The sequence below is a fragment of the Aulonocara sp. 'chitande type north' Nkhata Bay genome, linkage group LG4, assembly GCF_057382095.1.
Source record: "Aulonocara sp. 'chitande type north' Nkhata Bay isolate Kocher_YH1m ecotype deep benthic linkage group LG4, A_spYH_male_GT1.1, whole genome shotgun sequence".
Taxonomy (NCBI): domain Eukaryota; kingdom Metazoa; phylum Chordata; class Actinopteri; order Cichliformes; family Cichlidae; genus Aulonocara; species Aulonocara sp. 'chitande type north' Nkhata Bay.
The window spans coordinates 28,010,726-28,028,154 of NC_141347.1; the positions used below are offsets into that span (position 1 = coordinate 28,010,726).

The 17,429-nt window shown below is 37.5% G+C and overlaps 1 protein-coding gene across 5 annotated transcripts; it reads right to left on the reverse strand.

Moving 5' to 3' along the window:
- Positions 1-176: 176 nt before the first annotated feature.
- On the reverse strand, positions 177-16,914 carry unkl (unk like zinc finger). Of its 5 annotated transcripts, none has more exons than XM_086289647.1 (16): positions 16,823-16,914; positions 15,989-16,198; positions 11,061-11,237; positions 9,925-10,058; positions 9,649-9,784; positions 9,453-9,570; positions 8,376-8,460; positions 8,108-8,274; positions 7,744-7,935; positions 6,713-6,763; positions 6,435-6,612; positions 6,248-6,337; positions 5,911-6,147; positions 5,504-5,691; positions 5,166-5,423; positions 177-4,987 (listed from the first exon to the last, which is right to left on the reverse strand). In XM_086289647.1, the coding sequence occupies exons 1-16, from the start codon at positions 16,885-16,887 to the stop codon at positions 4,832-4,834; spliced, it is 2,442 nt and encodes an 813-aa protein (XP_086145773.1). In that variant the 5' UTR covers positions 16,888-16,914; the 3' UTR covers positions 177-4,831. The 5 variants fall into 5 exon arrangements, with proteins under 5 accessions (XP_086145773.1, XP_086145774.1, XP_086145772.1 ...); XM_086289648.1 differs by having other exon boundaries at positions 5,504-5,622; positions 6,248-6,358; XM_086289646.1 differs by having other exon boundaries at positions 6,248-6,358.
- Between the last annotated feature and the right edge of the window lie 515 nt (positions 16,915-17,429).

A 17,429-nucleotide genomic window follows, 5' to 3' on the forward strand; every position in this document is an offset into this window, starting at 1 on the left:
CAATTAACTGCGCTCCATAATATCCAGTGACCTATTCATTGAAATTCTAATTTAGAGCAATACATTCAATATTTCAGGGTTTCAATGTTAAAATAACATTTTTACTGAAATTTTCTAAAGTACATGGAACAACCGGCTCCACATTAAGATCATTTACTTTTGACTTTACACTAATATTTCTTTTTTTACTTAATTTGAACAGCTCCATACATGTACAAGATTGCATAAATCTTCTGGCTCCATTTTTATAATGTTAAAAACAAACAAACAAACAAACAAAATACAACAAAGAAGACACAACAACTAACAATAATGCAAAATAGATTAAACTATTCCAATGCAGAGCATAATGATACATCTATTACAGTTCATATACAAGATTCTCCCTGTTTGGTGCTTTTCTTTGCAAACTGTTGGGTTTCTGATATCAAATGACAAATCCACATCAGATCTGTGTGTTCAGTGGTCGGGCGTTGCTGTGTTTTCTTGAAGTGCATGGCAAATACAGACGATTATCAGTCAGTTAAAAAAAAAAAAAATCTGCTTCATCCTCTTAAACTGGTGAAGCAAACCTCATTAGATTAGCCTTTTTCCTTTCAGCTGAAGTAGGCTGAATGTATGAGACATTTAGCGATCACATTATGGTCCACAAAATACTGTAAGGCACTGAACTTTTGATTCCAATTGAGCAAGTTATATTTTGTCTCTTCAATTAATCCACATTACAGAATTATTAAAAGGCACAGACACATTTGAAAGCGTAATTGGTCCGAGAGAAACAATTAAAGAAATCTGAAGAAATGTAAAGAAAAACCAAGCTGTGCTTCCAAAGAGAACGTTTCATTTCTTCTAGAAATTTTTGGCAGGTAGACTAGTCTCTAGAGAGACTGAGGGTCAGCAACAAATTAAGTGGAATTATGTCTGTATCTGCAATTGATGCGTCACAATTGTCATCTGTCCCCGGGAAAACAACAACTAATTTGGACCACGGCTTTAAGAAACAGAAAACAGAGTCGGATAAAAAGAAAGCACCTTACAGGCCTAGCATAACAGTACACAATGCTATTCATTTCCAAACTGATTTTTATGTAGATAAGCAAAAATCAACAAACAAAATTGACTTCACAACAGTAGTGAAGTTTATATGGCCACTTCAGAAGCACAAATGTCATTCACCTTTGACATTCCTTCACTGTAGACAACAATTAAACTTACACTGAATCCGCGCTTAAGGTCAGCATGTGCTTGCCAGTACTGCACAATGTGCCATAAACGTCAATGTATACTTAATACAAAAATCAAATGTACGAATACACATTTTGTAAGGATCTGACCCATGCATTTATAATCATCTGCCACTCACTATGACAAGCTTTAGATAGAAAAAAGGGGAAAAAAAAGATTACTGTTAATGAACATTAACTATTTAAGGTACTAGGTGATTTACTTTTTAAAATCAATTTCACTTTTCATTAATGAAGACAAATGATGAAATGTAGTAGAAAAGAAATAACAATACAGGTCTTTGGTAAAACTACAAAACATGGGCTCAAGTCTGTTACTGTTGTAAGCGAAAGCCACTGGCAAAGTCCTGTTATTGACTCAGGATATACTGAATGAAATATTAATGCAAAACAAATTACAATAAATCCATCTAAAAATAGAATTCCTGCCACTCACAACGCTGTCTCACCTAGAGATTCGGGAAAGACCGAGCTATGCTGACAGCTACAGGGTGATCTGCCCAATACTCGAGTACTTGTCTGAATTCTGTTCAAGGGTAAATTTTCCCCTCACAATACATAATTGGACAGCTACTAGACCACCGCTTTGGTTCATTTTTAGATTTTCCCCACTAGACATCATTAATTTTGTTGGCTTCACAGGCAAAACAAAACAGAACAAAAGGATACTGTGAATTAGCTGCACTGTACACTGCTATCCAGTGTATAGGGGGGTGAGGAAACAAAGCCAACCTTCAATCAATTCAAATACAAATAAACAAAAAAGGGACCATCTACTGTAGTGCAGGTCCTTGACATCATTTTAAGGATTTACAAAAGTACTGAAACTTAGACTGAAATGAATTTACAAATGAAGAATTCAATTTGAAACAAGAAAAAAAGATTAAGTCAAGTTAGATGCAGAAGACATTATTCCAGGATCTGAAATCTGAGCTGTGGATGCACAACAACATTCAAACATCTAAATGTTTACAAGAAACTACATTAATACCTTTTCCAGTAGCAGCGAAGCTTGCAGAAGTTATTAAGCCTTAACTACACTAAAATAAGTACAAATATTCTGGCAGTGTGACACAGTGCGAACATTTTTTTTTTCTTTTTTCTCCTTTTGTGTAGCTGGTTAATATATCGCATAACATGCAATACATGAAATGTTTAGCCTGCCTTTTATGCTTTAATATAATCATGAAAATCCTAAAATACCATTAACCTTTCTTGATATTTTTCCTCTGAGTTTCTTAATTGTCATCTGTGTAAATGTAAACAATGCATTTTCCCATTTATAAGTAGCAAAAAGTGTACCTGGAGATGCATGACTTTCTACTGGTTTTAAAGCAAGAATAAAAAGGGTTTTTTTAGTTTGTTTTTTTAAACACAGTAGAAGGTCATCTGAATTACGGGAATCTAAGCACAAACCCAACGCAGAAAATTACTGTGGAAATCTTCATTCACTGCAGAATCATTACAACAAACCCTACTGAACTGTTTAAAAAAAGCATTTTGTATGTTGCCGTATAAATTCATGTGGCCTAACTTTGCATACTCCCAAATCTTAAACTGGAAATCTAAATTCAAAGACTGAAGCTGCACCAAAAGAGCACCACAACCAAGGAATGAGTGGGTGAGTGGGTAGGTGGAGGGGAAGGTTCATTTCTAAGGGCAAAGTCAGGACACAGGCACTGACAATTTTCATATTCAATCATCTTCTGCAGAAATACTTAATGGAATTTGGCCAAATACACTGGCATATATTTATATTTACACACATATAGTCATAAACATGTCAATGCCTCTGCAGAATTAAAATACACATTTTGCAGAAAACGCGTGCACAAGCTTTGACTACTTGTGTTTGCGTTGACAATTCTACACATAACCTTTTGAACTAAGGCAAGGCACTTTAGAGTTAGAGGCCGATATGTTCTAGACAAGGTCAAGAGGCTAGATTCCTACAAAAAATAAGAGGAAAAAATAAAATAAAAAGTGGGAAAAAAGGAAAGAAAAAAAAAAATCCCAGTTTCAGGCTTATAGCAAATACAATACATGCTTCTCTAATGGATAGGCTATATAAATTTCTACAAAACAAAACTGATTGAAAAACAGCCTTAACATGTAGCATGTGCCTTACTGATATTACAGCTGCTGGTTATGCCTAAAGTGCAGTTTAAATTTGCACTTATTTGATTGAAATTTTTATAAATCTAGTTATGAAAGTAGAAACTATTAAGTACTTTTTTTTTTTAATGAAATCTTAATATGTAGAACCATGCTATGATCTAACAATAGGAAACATGAAATATTCAATTATGTTTCACAGTACACACAAAAGCTTCAGACATTGTGTAGCTTATTATGTAGAAAACAAATGTATAAATCTAAAAAATAAAGACACAAAAGAATACCTACAAAGCAGCTTAAAGCAAATTTCTATATTTATATATATTTATATATACCCTTGAATAAAGTCCCAGGTCAACAAAGTGCTTTTAATAAGAAAAACTTCTTCAGAAAGTTGGTCAAAATAATGATGCTTGACTGTTTTGCATTTAAAAAAGAAAGTTGGTGAAATTTTATTTTGGAGGGTTTAAAGAAAATATGACTTTAATTAAAGAGGACTGCTTTAAATGGTGTTTTGAGATTTTCTCTTGATTTAAAGATGACAAACCTTACTGGATCTTTAGTATTTTATGAATCTGTTTTTTTACTACAATGAAAATGTGGTTTTCATCACATAAACAGTTCTCGTAGCGCTGTGTTTAATAATGAAATGTATACTAATTCAGCTTGACACGGACCTGCTTTGTGGTTCTCCATCACATACACCACCAGTGCACATATTGTTTTCCTGATCAGACTAATTGAGCTTAAAACAAATATGTGATTCCTGGATTAGACATCAGTCACTTGGTGCTAGGATGTCTGGTTTCTTGAATGGTTTCCAAATTGTTATTTTTTGATCCGGATGAGTTCCTCTGTAATTAAAGACATATCTGCTTTGAGTTTTGCTCACTTTAGCTTTACCATCAGCAGAATAACCTCAGCTTTGGATGGCCACCATGTTCCCAACATTTGCCAATTTTTGAGATGTCACCCTAACATCCTTATGGTTCAATGCTTTAATGTTTATTCACATTAAAGCAGTTCATAATTGTAAGTTATAAGCATTGCATTTAGATACAAACTCAGTCCTTATGTACGGAATTTTTAAGTAAGCTTAGTAGCAGACTTCTAATGTATAATTTTGTATGTACTCTTGCCTAGGTGGGATAGTAGACAGGTGGCTGTGTGCTAGGAGGACCTGATTTTATGTCCTGTACAATGTTTTAATCATGATTCCATATTATTCATTAACTAAGTGCCTGGTTTTCATATAGAAAGTGCTTGGCTATTTGATGTCAAGTGAACATAAAATGAGCAAAAACCACAACGATTGAATCCCCTGTATGCAATCTGATTGATAATACTATTTGTTTGGTCAGTCAAACACCATTTCATCCTAACAGACACTGCTGTGTAGAAAATTGTAATATTTATTAGTAGTTTTTCAAAGGGCTAATTGATTAAATAGTACCTTAAGTAACTGTACATCACCACTTCAATATTTTTGTTCTACAGTAGGGACATTCTGTTTTACTAGGTGCACAGTTCTCACAGAGTACATAATGTTGGCAAGGCTGCAGAACAATGCAACGATCATGCTTTTGGCAAACTATACATTTCTTTGACTGAAGCTGATATATTACCTGTTGGGGGAAGAAGAGAATTGAGATCAGCTGCAACTTAGGGAAATGCAGTTCATGCAGACTTTTCAAATAAACATGCTTGATGACAAACATGGATCTGAATGACAGTCTGACAAACTGTTTTAAAACTAAACCGATGCTACAAATGAAATGCTGTGTGTGCTCTGGGCTTTCTTACCCCATCTATAAGGTCTAGGTCATTACGCAGCTGACTCTGGATGGAGTGAAGCTTAGACAAGGGAAGCTGGTCCAGCTCTCCATAGCTACGTAGAAGAGGTGTTCCAGGGGTGCGACAAAGCGCATCAAAGTCCCCCTGGAGCTCTTTCAGCTTGCGCTCCGTTTCTTCCCATTTCTGTTCTGCCAGCTGCCGCTCTGCCTCTGCTGTCTTTGCTTGCTCCTTTGCTTCATGAGCGTCTTTCTGGCAAGCTTCACAGGCCTGGAACAAAGGTGAGGGTTGAATTAAAAAAAAAGTATAAAAAGGGAAATAACTGGCACACAGTCAGTGTGTATACTTACTTGCTTCACCTGATGCCAGGCCTCCTCAAATTGTTTGATCTTCCTTTTGGCCTCATCCAGCTCTCTGAAAAGGCGGGCCACATCAGCACTGGTGGTTGTGGAGGTTAGGCTGCTGAAAACTGGAGATGGACTGGGTGAAAAGCTGCCACTTACAAAGTCCCAAATGCTGCTAGCTCCTCCGTTCAAGCCTAGGTGAGCGACGTGTTAAGATAAGAGCGATTTAGATTAAACAAAATCTTGGTTGCACTAACTTGTGTCACTTTTTACACGATCCATCTCTATTAGTCATACTTTCAGCTTCACTACTGCACACAGAACTAGATTAAACACCGAAGGGAAGCTGAAGGAAGGGGCTGATGAAAGCAAATGCTTTCCAGCTTGCTCGGGGGAAAATGCGATCAGCTTACCCAGAGAGTTCTGGGAAGAGGAGGTGGGTGTTCCCAGAAGGCCGTGCTCTTGCTTGGCTAGCATGTTTGAAGGTTGATTTTGCTGAGATACTGTCCCAGACAGCAGGGACTGTGACAGCGACTGGGAGAGAGAACTTAGAGGGGAGGTGGAGAGCGATGATGAAGAATTAAAAGAAGATGATCGTGCCAATGAGCCAGGAATGTTGACAGGAGCAGATCCACTTAGCACCCTTTGACCTGAAGGACAAAGCATATACAGGTGTTCTTTAGAAACACACAAATCCTAATGGAAGGATTTGTGATGAATAAGTGCTTGAAACATATGAAGTGACCTTACCTGCCATTCCCACACTGTTATCTTGATCCTCTAACTCCTTATCAAGCGATGCAACATTAATGTCACTAAAGTTGAGGTCCAGTGCGGATCCTGACGGGAAACAAAACAAATCTGACTGAAATTTGACAACAAACTGCAGAGTGACAGTCAGTTCAAGCTGTTTTCCCTTTGTTTTGCATACACTTACCAATGACAGACTCCACTGTGTTGCTCCCTGGATAGAAAGGAGTGGCTTTTGCATTCATCGTTGATAAGGTGGTGGGTGAAGAACTGTCTGAACCAATACTAGAGGCCAAGCTTGATGTTATACTGGAGGTAAAGCTTGATGCCAATGGGTTCACCACAGAGAATACAGTATTTTGTGTCTAAAAGCAAAGCACAGTAAAGCGTTTAATTCCTATGTTCTCAATTACAAGTTTCATAATAAAATAAACACATTATCTAAATGACTCACTAAAAACAAACCTGTTTTTCTTGGTCCATCATTTTTTGATCCACCTGTCCCTTGTTCTTAATCTGGAAATGATCAAATGGCAAAGACAGTCTATTTCAGTGCCATATCCTTTACATCAAGCCAGTATTAATCAAAATAGTTTTATTGCACCTGCCCTGGACTAACACATTTTATCTTAACCATTTTTCACCGTCCCTGCACTTAGGCTTCGCAGCGCTCACGGCTCTTGTCATTCTGATGATTAACATTTATGGAGCACCTTTCTTCAGACTGACTGCAGACTGTAATTAAACCGATCACGTTACTTCATTCTGCCTTCATCTTGTAGCACTAGCAAATCGTGAGTGCAGGAGACAGTAACATTTTACTGTGAGTGGAAGTCTTCTATAAAGCCAGAAAACATTTAAAAATTCCCTTTAGGGGAATTCTTAGCAAGGAACTATAAAACCACAAATGCAGTTTAAGAACCGAAACTATTTGCTGGTCAGCTTGATCATAAGACAATGCTACACTTCAGAAGATTTGACATTTCTTTAGACAAACAGAAATGCCATAAAGTGAGCATATTATGTTCATTTTAAAGTCCAGGATGTGGTTTGTGGCTCAGCTGCAGGGGAGCGGTGGAGACCATTTTTATGCCATATTTTTATTCTAGGGCTCTAATAAAGCAGCTTTCCATGATTCACAGTTCTAGTTATTTCATCTTATACTGGGCCTTAGTGTAGTGTCACAAAAACAAAATTTTAGCTCTTTTAAAGTCATTTTAAAGCAATTGAAAAGTGTCCTGTAATATTCGACAGGTGTTTAACATTTAACAAGTCATCATCACATACATATAGTGCATGTACGTAATGGGATATTTTAAAGAAATCAATGACATGACAAGCAAACAATGAAATACGAGGAAAAGGGCTTGAAGTGGTCAAATTAAAATGGCATGGCAAACAATAAACGAGTGACAAATGGCTGCGATAAAAGTGTAAAGCCCTAAGCTGTGTGTGGGGTTTGGTTTTCCCGAGGTTAGAGAGAGCAGTCTGTGTACCTGATCTTCACGTTCAAAGCCCGGAGCTTTGGGATAGTTAGACGTCAGAGATGAGACACTGGATGTGGTGGACTCTGAACATGAATTATTATTATTTAAGGATTTGAGCCTGCTGCTGATGGATCCCATTGGGGATAACAAAGTGTCGCTTCCTGAGCTTGACGTTACAGTTGAGCTATTAGAACATGAAACCTGAGAAAGACAAGTGCACATGGTCTTATAAAAACGATGAATACAAAAAAATGACACGAAATAAAAACATCACAATGGATGAGCTATGAAAGTGATGACAGAGTTCTCAGACGTTTGAAATCAAACTGTTTAAAATTGTGTCTCGTGTGAGTGAGAAATGGAGACAACCTACACTTCCTATTTGTCCATTGCTACTGGCTGTGCTGTTGGTGGAGTTTCCTCCACTGTTCCACTCAGTGACTGGACACTCTGAATACTGCTGAGAGCTCAGCTGGGACTGAGAACTCGACTGTATCGCTGTTAGCAATGAGCTCATGGTCTCTTCTGTAGAAGGAATTCCTAAAAACATATAAACATAACATATGTATATGTTAAGTCTCAAAACACCCTCAAATCCTTTTCACTGTACTCAGATAGTATTAAGGCAAACATGCACTTACTTTCTACATGTGCAAATGCACAAAATGGTCCTCTGGGACAGTATCCAGTCTGGCGCATGTCATTGCATTTGGTGGATCTGTAGATCTTGGGAGACAGAAAATCAGGATTATAAAGAAATAAGATGAAAATGTGTCTCACTATAGAAAACTAACCACAGCGTCAGTCTCATCAACAAAACAATATTATGGTTCATACATTAGAGACCGAGGAGATGAGTGATGTAGTCACAGTAATATGACTGTAATACATGAAATCTGTCTGTTCAGGTGACCCTGAACCAGCCAATGGTTATGCTACAGGCTTAGGCTCCTGGGGGGGCCTCTCATTCTATACCACTGATATTGTAGGCTTTTTACTTACAATAAACAAAATAAATATAAAGCATCTTGAGGTGGCCGTTGTTATAAACTACTGCTAGATAAATAAAACTGAATTGAATCTATATCCACAGAAGTTGAATTACGCAGGATCTAATGCCATCATGTTGCCTGGAAACCACCTATCAATGGGTGACAATCCATTTTTAGCCTTTCCTTCAGCACCTTATGAAAGCTTCCTATTGTTTTAATTTCACAACAACAACTTCCATCACAAAAATTTAACTGTACATGCCTAGTAACAAGGCTAAAATTACTCTGTTTTTCCATATAAACAACATCCACCGAGCACTTGTAATTTTTCTCAATGATACATGTATCTGTCTGGCAAGAAGATGAACAGGACAAGAAATACAGTACCATGGACATGTACTAGTAATGAAAATGTGCAATAATCTTTATTATTATAATCTTAATTTTAAAATTAAGATTATAATAATAATCTTATTTTTTTAAATAATCTTACTATTACAAATTTTTTATTTTTTTTTAAATGTAGCATTAACACAAAATGGTTATAATTATGTGAGTGAAAGAGTTTTTTGCTTATAAGCATCTCTATGAACATTTTGTTGACATTTCACACTACTTCTAGGCACAACTAATGCTCAAAAATACATCATATTATGCATTATGGCCATTGTATTTTCACTCTAAGCTTGAAAAACTCGCATCGTGACTAAAACAAACTTAACTCACCTCTGGATGAAACTGCTGTTCGGTACGAGAATGGCAATACTGGCAACTGTCTCCACTTTCACACTTTGAGGGCTCGCCCCATTCATCACCGTGCTTCACATTAGGGCAAGGAGTTGACCTGCATTCAGAAGAGGCAGCTTTAACATTTTAGAATTAGAAGCCTTCATATTTTAACTTATACAGAATGAAAACTCACCTGTACTTGAACTTTCGAGGATTTCTCCTCCGATCTCTACTGTTGTGGTAGTGGGGGCAAGCATAGCCCTGTCTGCATAGTCTGGGTGGCTTAGTACACTGATCTGTTTTATAATTGGCTAAAACAAAAGTGGTATCTGCAAAAAGAGGCATCGCAGTTTACTTTCTTATCCCTATTACAATGAAAAATAAATAAATAAACAAAACGAATAAATAAAGAACATTGATTTGATTAGCATTCAATACAACAAACGGCATGCAAGTTGGAGTTTCTAACCTTGCCACCGGGGATCTTCTGTCAGAGTTTTTTCAATCATAGCTTGGCTGGCTAGCACACCAGGCTGCAAATCAGGAATCCCTTCCCCAGATCCCAACTGTCCATTTTGGAGGGCCTCTTGTGCTTGGATTTCTCTGTGCATAAAGAGTTAAAAACATTTTTAACTCAGTGTACCTTAAAAAAACAAACAAAACAAAAACAAAAACAAAGCAACAACAACAACACCAAAAAACACTTTTAAAGGAAACTGAAAAACACTCTGAAGGGGAAATCTCCAAGCCTACTCTCATAACCAGTCAAAAACAAGTTTCAATCTAATGATATTTGCTTACTTTGAAACTCAAAATACTACACAAATAAATATAAAGAGACACCATATCATGGATTAGATGTATATAGTACATCCAAAGGAAACTGCAAACCTACGGCCTGTGGGCTGGAATTGGACCACTAAAGGATCCAACAGGGCCCACTGTAATGGTTTTTGAGAGTAAAACTTTTAAGGGATTTTGGAGAAGTTACAGCAGAAACACTGACAATGATGTCATTAAAGTAGTAGTGTGAGCTGGTAATTTCATCTGAGTCTGAACCATTGTCACTTTCACAAAGACAGACAGCGTGAAAACCAAGACCCTGTGCCCACACCCTTCTTTCATCTTCAATAGTAGCATTTCTTTGTAATGTGAGTGTAGTCCATGCTGGAAAAACCAAGACATGATGTCTTCTTTTTCTTAATTTGGCTGTAACTTGTTTTATAAATGACTAGCTAATTGTTAATGTTGTCAGACTGTCTTGAGACATGAGAAATAAAGACAAATTTGGAGGCGTTTCTTTTTAACAGGTTGTCATTGATGTGTTTTACTTGTCCAGCTCACATGAAAGTCAGCAGAGCAGTACATGACCATTACTTATGAGTGTATGCACTGATTTAAACAGACTCCTTAAGCTCATTAAAACATATTTATATATTATAACTTGTTCAGGAAAAAAAAGTCTCTATAAACCAAATCCACACATACAAAATAGCTACTCTGCACTGCAGGGGTTTAATGTAGCTCATTTGCTAAATGCATTGTAAGCTCTGAGTGAAAAGTCTGGCAGGCATAAAAGAGGCCACTATTTGCTTTGCATGTCACCTGATATCATAGACTGGAGGTCGGAGATCATGTGGCCCATGAGCAAAAGCACAGTGGAGGCCATTCTTCACACAATGCCCTCGAGCATCTGTCTCATGGATACAAGTGCCAGTCTTGTAATATCGTAGATGGTACTTGCGCTCTGTGTCACCAGTGGTCCGGTGTAAATAAGGACAGCTAAGAAAAACAAAGAAAACATTCACAACTTTCACCAGTTGATCCAAATAGGATATCCGAACAGAAACAATCTGACAAGGCAATGAAATAATATGCAACATAAAATGTCCAAAAACTAAACATATAGCACAAGTACAATTATTTTAAAATGCTTCATCCTTCTTCGATTATTAATGTTAATGCTATAACAATTCACTATAAATCCATAAGGACTATAAAGGAATTCTTATAGCTGTACATATTTTAAGATTCTGCTGTAAGTGCAGGACTCTGGAAATCTAGAGTTTTAAAATGGTAACTTTGCAGGCCAGTGATTGACACTTTTAACCTTGATGTAAATGTTGCAATCTGTGTACCAACCACACAAGTTGCAACACACTCTTCCGAGCAAATGTTTTCAAACTTAAAAGCAGCTCTGCAGTTATCAGTGCTCAGTTCAAAAGCCTGCATCTCTGACCCGTATGATATGGGGTATAACGGGTGCATTAGTACCTATGGATTTGCAAGATTGCAAAGGCAGCATCAAAGCTAAAAAGATATACTGGCTTCAGAGCAACATATATTCTGATCCAAATCACAAACTTTTTCAGGGAAGGGATTGAATATTTCTGTAGGGCATACTAAACCTCAAACTTCATCTGTTACAGCAGCATGGTTTCTCATCCAAAGAGCCCAAGGTGCTGAACTGGCCTGCTGGTAATTCAGACCTTTCACCATCTCAAAACATTTGTTGCACCGTGAAATAAAAAAGTACAACAAGGAAGACACAGGAATGTTGAACATAATCCTATATCAGACAATAATATCTCTTATATTTATTGATTTTTTATTTTAAAAAAGACCCTAACCTAATAATATCAAAGAATGTTTAATTAATATGATTTTCCCCGTGGTTCCAAAATATGTGTATTTTTTTCTTTTTATGATTTCAGAGCATTTTTTAAATAGTTTACACCATTTTATTTGGATGACATATCCCTTTGAAAGCACTTTTTCTTTTTGTGAAAAGCATTTACATGCATACGTCATTTTATTTACCCACTGTACTTTTCTTCCTGTTGTTTTAAAGTGCCCCTTGTAGTGGATATGTGTGTGATACTAGATGGGGATTTCTTTTTTTAAATAACCCCAGTTATTTACACTCTTCCTGTCTAAGTGCCACATTAAGTACCACCCTGGTTTTCTATTGGGCACACCCCATTTTCAGGGACAATGATTGGCTTTAAGCCACATGACCATACACCCAGCCATCTGTGCTGTTGCCTCTTTCATGGATATGTATGTTGGCCATATAGACATGTTTTTACTTATTTATTTAGTCTGCACACATTAAAATGTTGCCTGCAGCACGTTTTATAATGATCCTGAAGGCCACAAGCTGAATCAGTCAATGTTAAACTTGTTCTTTATATGCATGTTGCTTGAGCTTTAATTGCTTCAGACTTTGTTTTCCTCCATACATGTTGGAAATAGGTGAAGTTGCGCTAAAACGCTTTATTCTGTTACCACAATGCAGGGCTAACACACTACCAATGCCTCAAGATATGTAGAGCAAATAAGCCTCTTGAATAAACCAAATTTTCCTTTCTTGAGCAGTTGCTATAGCAACACATAAGGTCATACAAAAATAGCATCCATTAGTAGAGGAGGAATTGTAAGGATTGAATACTTTAATCATTTCATTTTTTTTTTTAAATCATTTCTATCAGGCACTCGATTAAATGCGCCATCACAATTTCCTGTCACACCGAGAGGCTGCTGTCTGTTTAAACTACTCGGCGCAAATTATTGCATTAGTATTAGGAATGTCACTGCAACCCTTTAGCAGCTCGATAATTAAACTTCCACCTCACCGAGAAGCGCAGCCCTTTAGCGAAACCATTTCCCCCCAGGGACAGCCCACAAAATACCCAACACACAAAACTACAGATGTTCCATAATCAGTAATCACATATTAAACTATAAATGGGGCACTGTGGTAAATGGATATTTCGAAAATATGACGCCTGGAATATAAATAAATGGTTGTGTGTCAAATTACACAGCCTTTAGACAGAGGTAATAGCAGAAGCAGTAAATATAATGCTGGGGGGCAGAGTCAGCCTCTCAAAGGCTACATTCACACTGCAGGCGAAAGCGCATCAAATCCAACTTTTTTGACCCTATGCGACCCATGTCCGATCATGGTATGACAGTGTGAACGGCACAAATCCGATAATTTTCAAATCCGATCTGGGTCACTTTCGTATGTGGTACTGAATCCGATACATATCTGATGTTTTAGAAAGCGACTGCTGTTTGAACGGTCATGTCGCATTAAATCCGTCTTTTACGTCACTGACACAAGACAGACGGCAATTATCAGCGCCGGTGAAGCGCCAGATAAAACATCGCGAACACTTCCTGGCCATCCAGTGAAACTGTTGGGAAGACAACGTTGAAGAAACGTGAATATTTTATTTGTACTGTATAATCTGCAGATTCTGACAGAAATCTGCAACTATCCTTTGAAGCACCGCTCCTCTCTAAAACAGCAATATGGATCATTGTTAGGCCATATGTAAATAACAAAATAACTTTACAACTTAAAGAAAAATTGGGAAACGTAAAGTCTGACACAAGTCTTTATATTAAGGGCCATCAGTCAAACAATATTGTTTGGTCTGGGTCTAAACAGAGCGCGTTGTGTGTGACGTCTTCTTTTGCGCATGCGGGCCGCTTTGAGGGTTCACACTAGAGCGTGTTTGCTGTCACACTTTATTTGTAGTGTGAACAAGCAGAGAAAAAAAAATCGGATTTGATCAAAAAATTGGAATTGAACATTAAGACCTGCAGTGTGAACGTAGCCAAATAGCCCACTTCAAGGACAAGAGGGTTTGCTCTCATACTACACATAAAGGGCAAATCCTGTCAAAAAAAATGGTGATTTCAGACTTGTAGATTTTTATCAACATCAGTAAATGAAGATGTGGCCAATATTTGATTTATCTGTTGTGTCCCATGATTTTGCAGTAGCTACATTTTCAGACAGTCATAAAGAGCTAAAAGTCTCTGAAATAGCTCCATTATTTATTCATAAGAAAGAACTCACACTGTTCCAGTGAACATCAACAGTAGACCACAATTCCAGCATCAGTGTATCTCTAAATATTACATTAATTGCATATTTTTTATATTATACGTAGTAAGTGTATGAGACACCAAAAGGCAAGGTGATACATCGCCAGTGCAATGCTACATCTGTAATGTGCTGACAACATCTGTGGCAAAATTTCTCCTTTACAAAAGGGATCTAAATGGTAGATGCAGCCAATTTATGAGTTAATAATGGCGCAGTAAAGATATGCAGGAATGTTTATGTCTGACCTGCACCTATCTGCACAATGCATGCAACACTGGTGTGAAGTCATGCAATGCCTTCATACAAAATTGTTAAAAAGATTGTTAAAAAAAACAAACAACAACAACAAAACATACATACATACATACATAATGGAAATGTCCCCCCCCCTAATTATCACTATCAAACTTGAACTGTACAATTATGGCCAAAATGCTTATCACAGTTGCTTGGTTCTATACTGGGATTGTGAATATTTAACAAAATGATTGATTCATTTTTGTGATTTAAAAAAAAAACTAACAAAAAAGATATAAAGCTGTTTTTATATTCATATTGCATGACAAAACTATGTAAAAAAATTTGTATTCAAATAAAACTGGTCCTCATTCAGTGAAGCTTTTAGAAGAAAAATATTGGGGAAAAAAAGCCCCAAAATAAGTACAGCTTTTACTCTTACATTGTGCTCCATTGCTATTCATTTAAAAATTCTGAGGTGTTGTGATATACACCAGACCGAAGTGCACCTTTTGAAGCACAATATAAAGCCTTTTATGCAATTCATTGTACCTGCATGATGAACCTGAAGTCCATTTTCATGGAGGCACATCGTTGGCCAAAAAGAATGTGATTGCTTTGTAAAGCGGATGGAACACTGAGTAGTTGTGCTGTTTTGTGGCGCAACACATCTAGAAAAAATGCTGCAGGCTTGTTGCATTTATTAACATCACCTGCCCTAAATCCAAAGCATTTCTAAACAACAAATGATGATGATCCAACTTCTAGGAATGAGCTCTTCACTTTCTCTTTCACTTATCTACAGTATGTCATCACTGCGGTCCAGTGCATTTAGGAGCCCTGAGGCTGTGTAGTGTGCTGCAGGTAACAGCTATGATTGGCACAGGCAGGCATGTCGTCAGGGAGTGTCTGATTTGCTCTTGCTTTATGTTCTATTGGCGAAGGACGGATTTACAATATCAATTAATCATCATCATTTTATTGTGGAAAATCAAAATCACGATTGAGATTAATATTCGATTAAATGTGCAGCCGTATATCAGAAACACAAAACACTGAGTCATTTTTTGATGGACAATTCTAAGCAATACTGATGTTAAAATTAAACACAAAATATGTTACCTAATGCTGGCATCATTTTTTTCTTATTTGCTTTTTTACTTGTTATTAATTTCATTTTATGTGCGAGACAAAGACATGTTCATTATACATAAACAACTAAAATTCTTTAAAACCTTTCAGGAAAGCTATTTTGGTCATACAGCCTGAAAAATGTAAAACATGACATGAAAAGAGTAAACTGAGATCAAACAAACATGCTTCAAACGTCAACAGCTGCCAGGACGCAGTGACACACTCATGTAGCTGCCCTGACTGAAGTTGCGGGACTTACTCATCGCCATCTGGGCAGATGCCTGTGGTCTCGTCGTACTTGGTGCAGTAAACGTCGGGGCTGTAGTTGAAAGTCCCGTCCCTTCTTCGTATGGGTCGCCTTCGTCGCTGGTTGAGAAAATGCCAGTGAAAGCACGTAAAGGGTCTGTGCTGCGTACACTTGTGCTGGAGGAACAACGGGCACTGCTCTGTCCTGAACTCCTTCAAGTATCTGAAACAAGCAGGGCAAACACGAAGCGGGATTTAAACGGCTATCCGCTAGCAAGTAAGAGCTTAGCCAAGGGAAAAGTTTAGCAGGGAGTCGTGTTGTAGCCTACTATACATTTTGGGTCAGTAGAGTTAGCTTGCTATGCTGAGTGAAGACTACGTATGTTTTTCGTCGTAAAGCTCGTACAGAGCACCTGAGCGTACGTCTATAAATGTGCGTAGCAAGAGGGAACTCAAAATAAGGCCGAGCTATTTACAAGCGGACTGGTTAGCGAGTTCCTGGCTAATCATTTAGCGAACCAAGTTGACGGTGTAATATTAACCAGACCCATCAAAACCCTTTCATCAACAGCACGAAACACTTCAAAACGATCCCGCTAACGGTTGGCTAACCAGTTTGGTGATTTAAGATCCTAGAGTTTCCTGTATTGACGCAGATGTCTTTAGCGTACAGTCGCTGTCTGCTATGTAACGTTAGGTAGTCACAAAGCCAGGAAAAGCACCATGTTTTTAACGCACGCACAGGAGTTGAGGAATGCTGGAAATGCACGCGCGCAAAGGTGCGCGTTCAAAAGAGCATTTTCAGCAGCGAACGATTTTGTTGTTTCTTTGCAGCAGCTTTACTCACGTATAGTGGGTAGGTTTCTCGGTTTGAGGAGACGCATTGGCCGCCGTTTTCGAAACCGACGGCATTTTCAGTCAAAACAATGAATTGCGCATGCGCTCGGATCTGTTGCTCCCGTGAATGCATGTTCGCCTGCACGCCAGCGCACTGCAAACACCAAACGCGACCGCACGGGGGGAGTATGGGGGCACTGTAATCACGGAACGATGACTCACTTCACACACTGTTTATATCTTATTCACATGCCTTTGTTACGCCTCATACCAATATACCTGTATTTGTTTGTATTGTACTTAGATTTTCATTCGTTTAGAGATTTCATGATATTTCAGTCATTCTTTTTGTAGTTTTTACCTATGGATATGGCGTTCTTTCTTTTTCTTTTGTATTTATTTTTAATAGTCTGAATAGCTGTTTTGCTATAGGTTGTGTTTAATATTTGGCTTAAACACAAAAGTAAAAAAAAAGCTTTTGTGTTAAATAATTTCTCTGCCTTTATTTACCTTTTTCTGTCTGTTTGTTTTTAAATAGTTGCAATCATTAAGCTTGTCGTGTTAAAACCTGTAAAACCCTCAGTGTTACTTGAAAAAAGTGACTTTGTTTAGTCAAA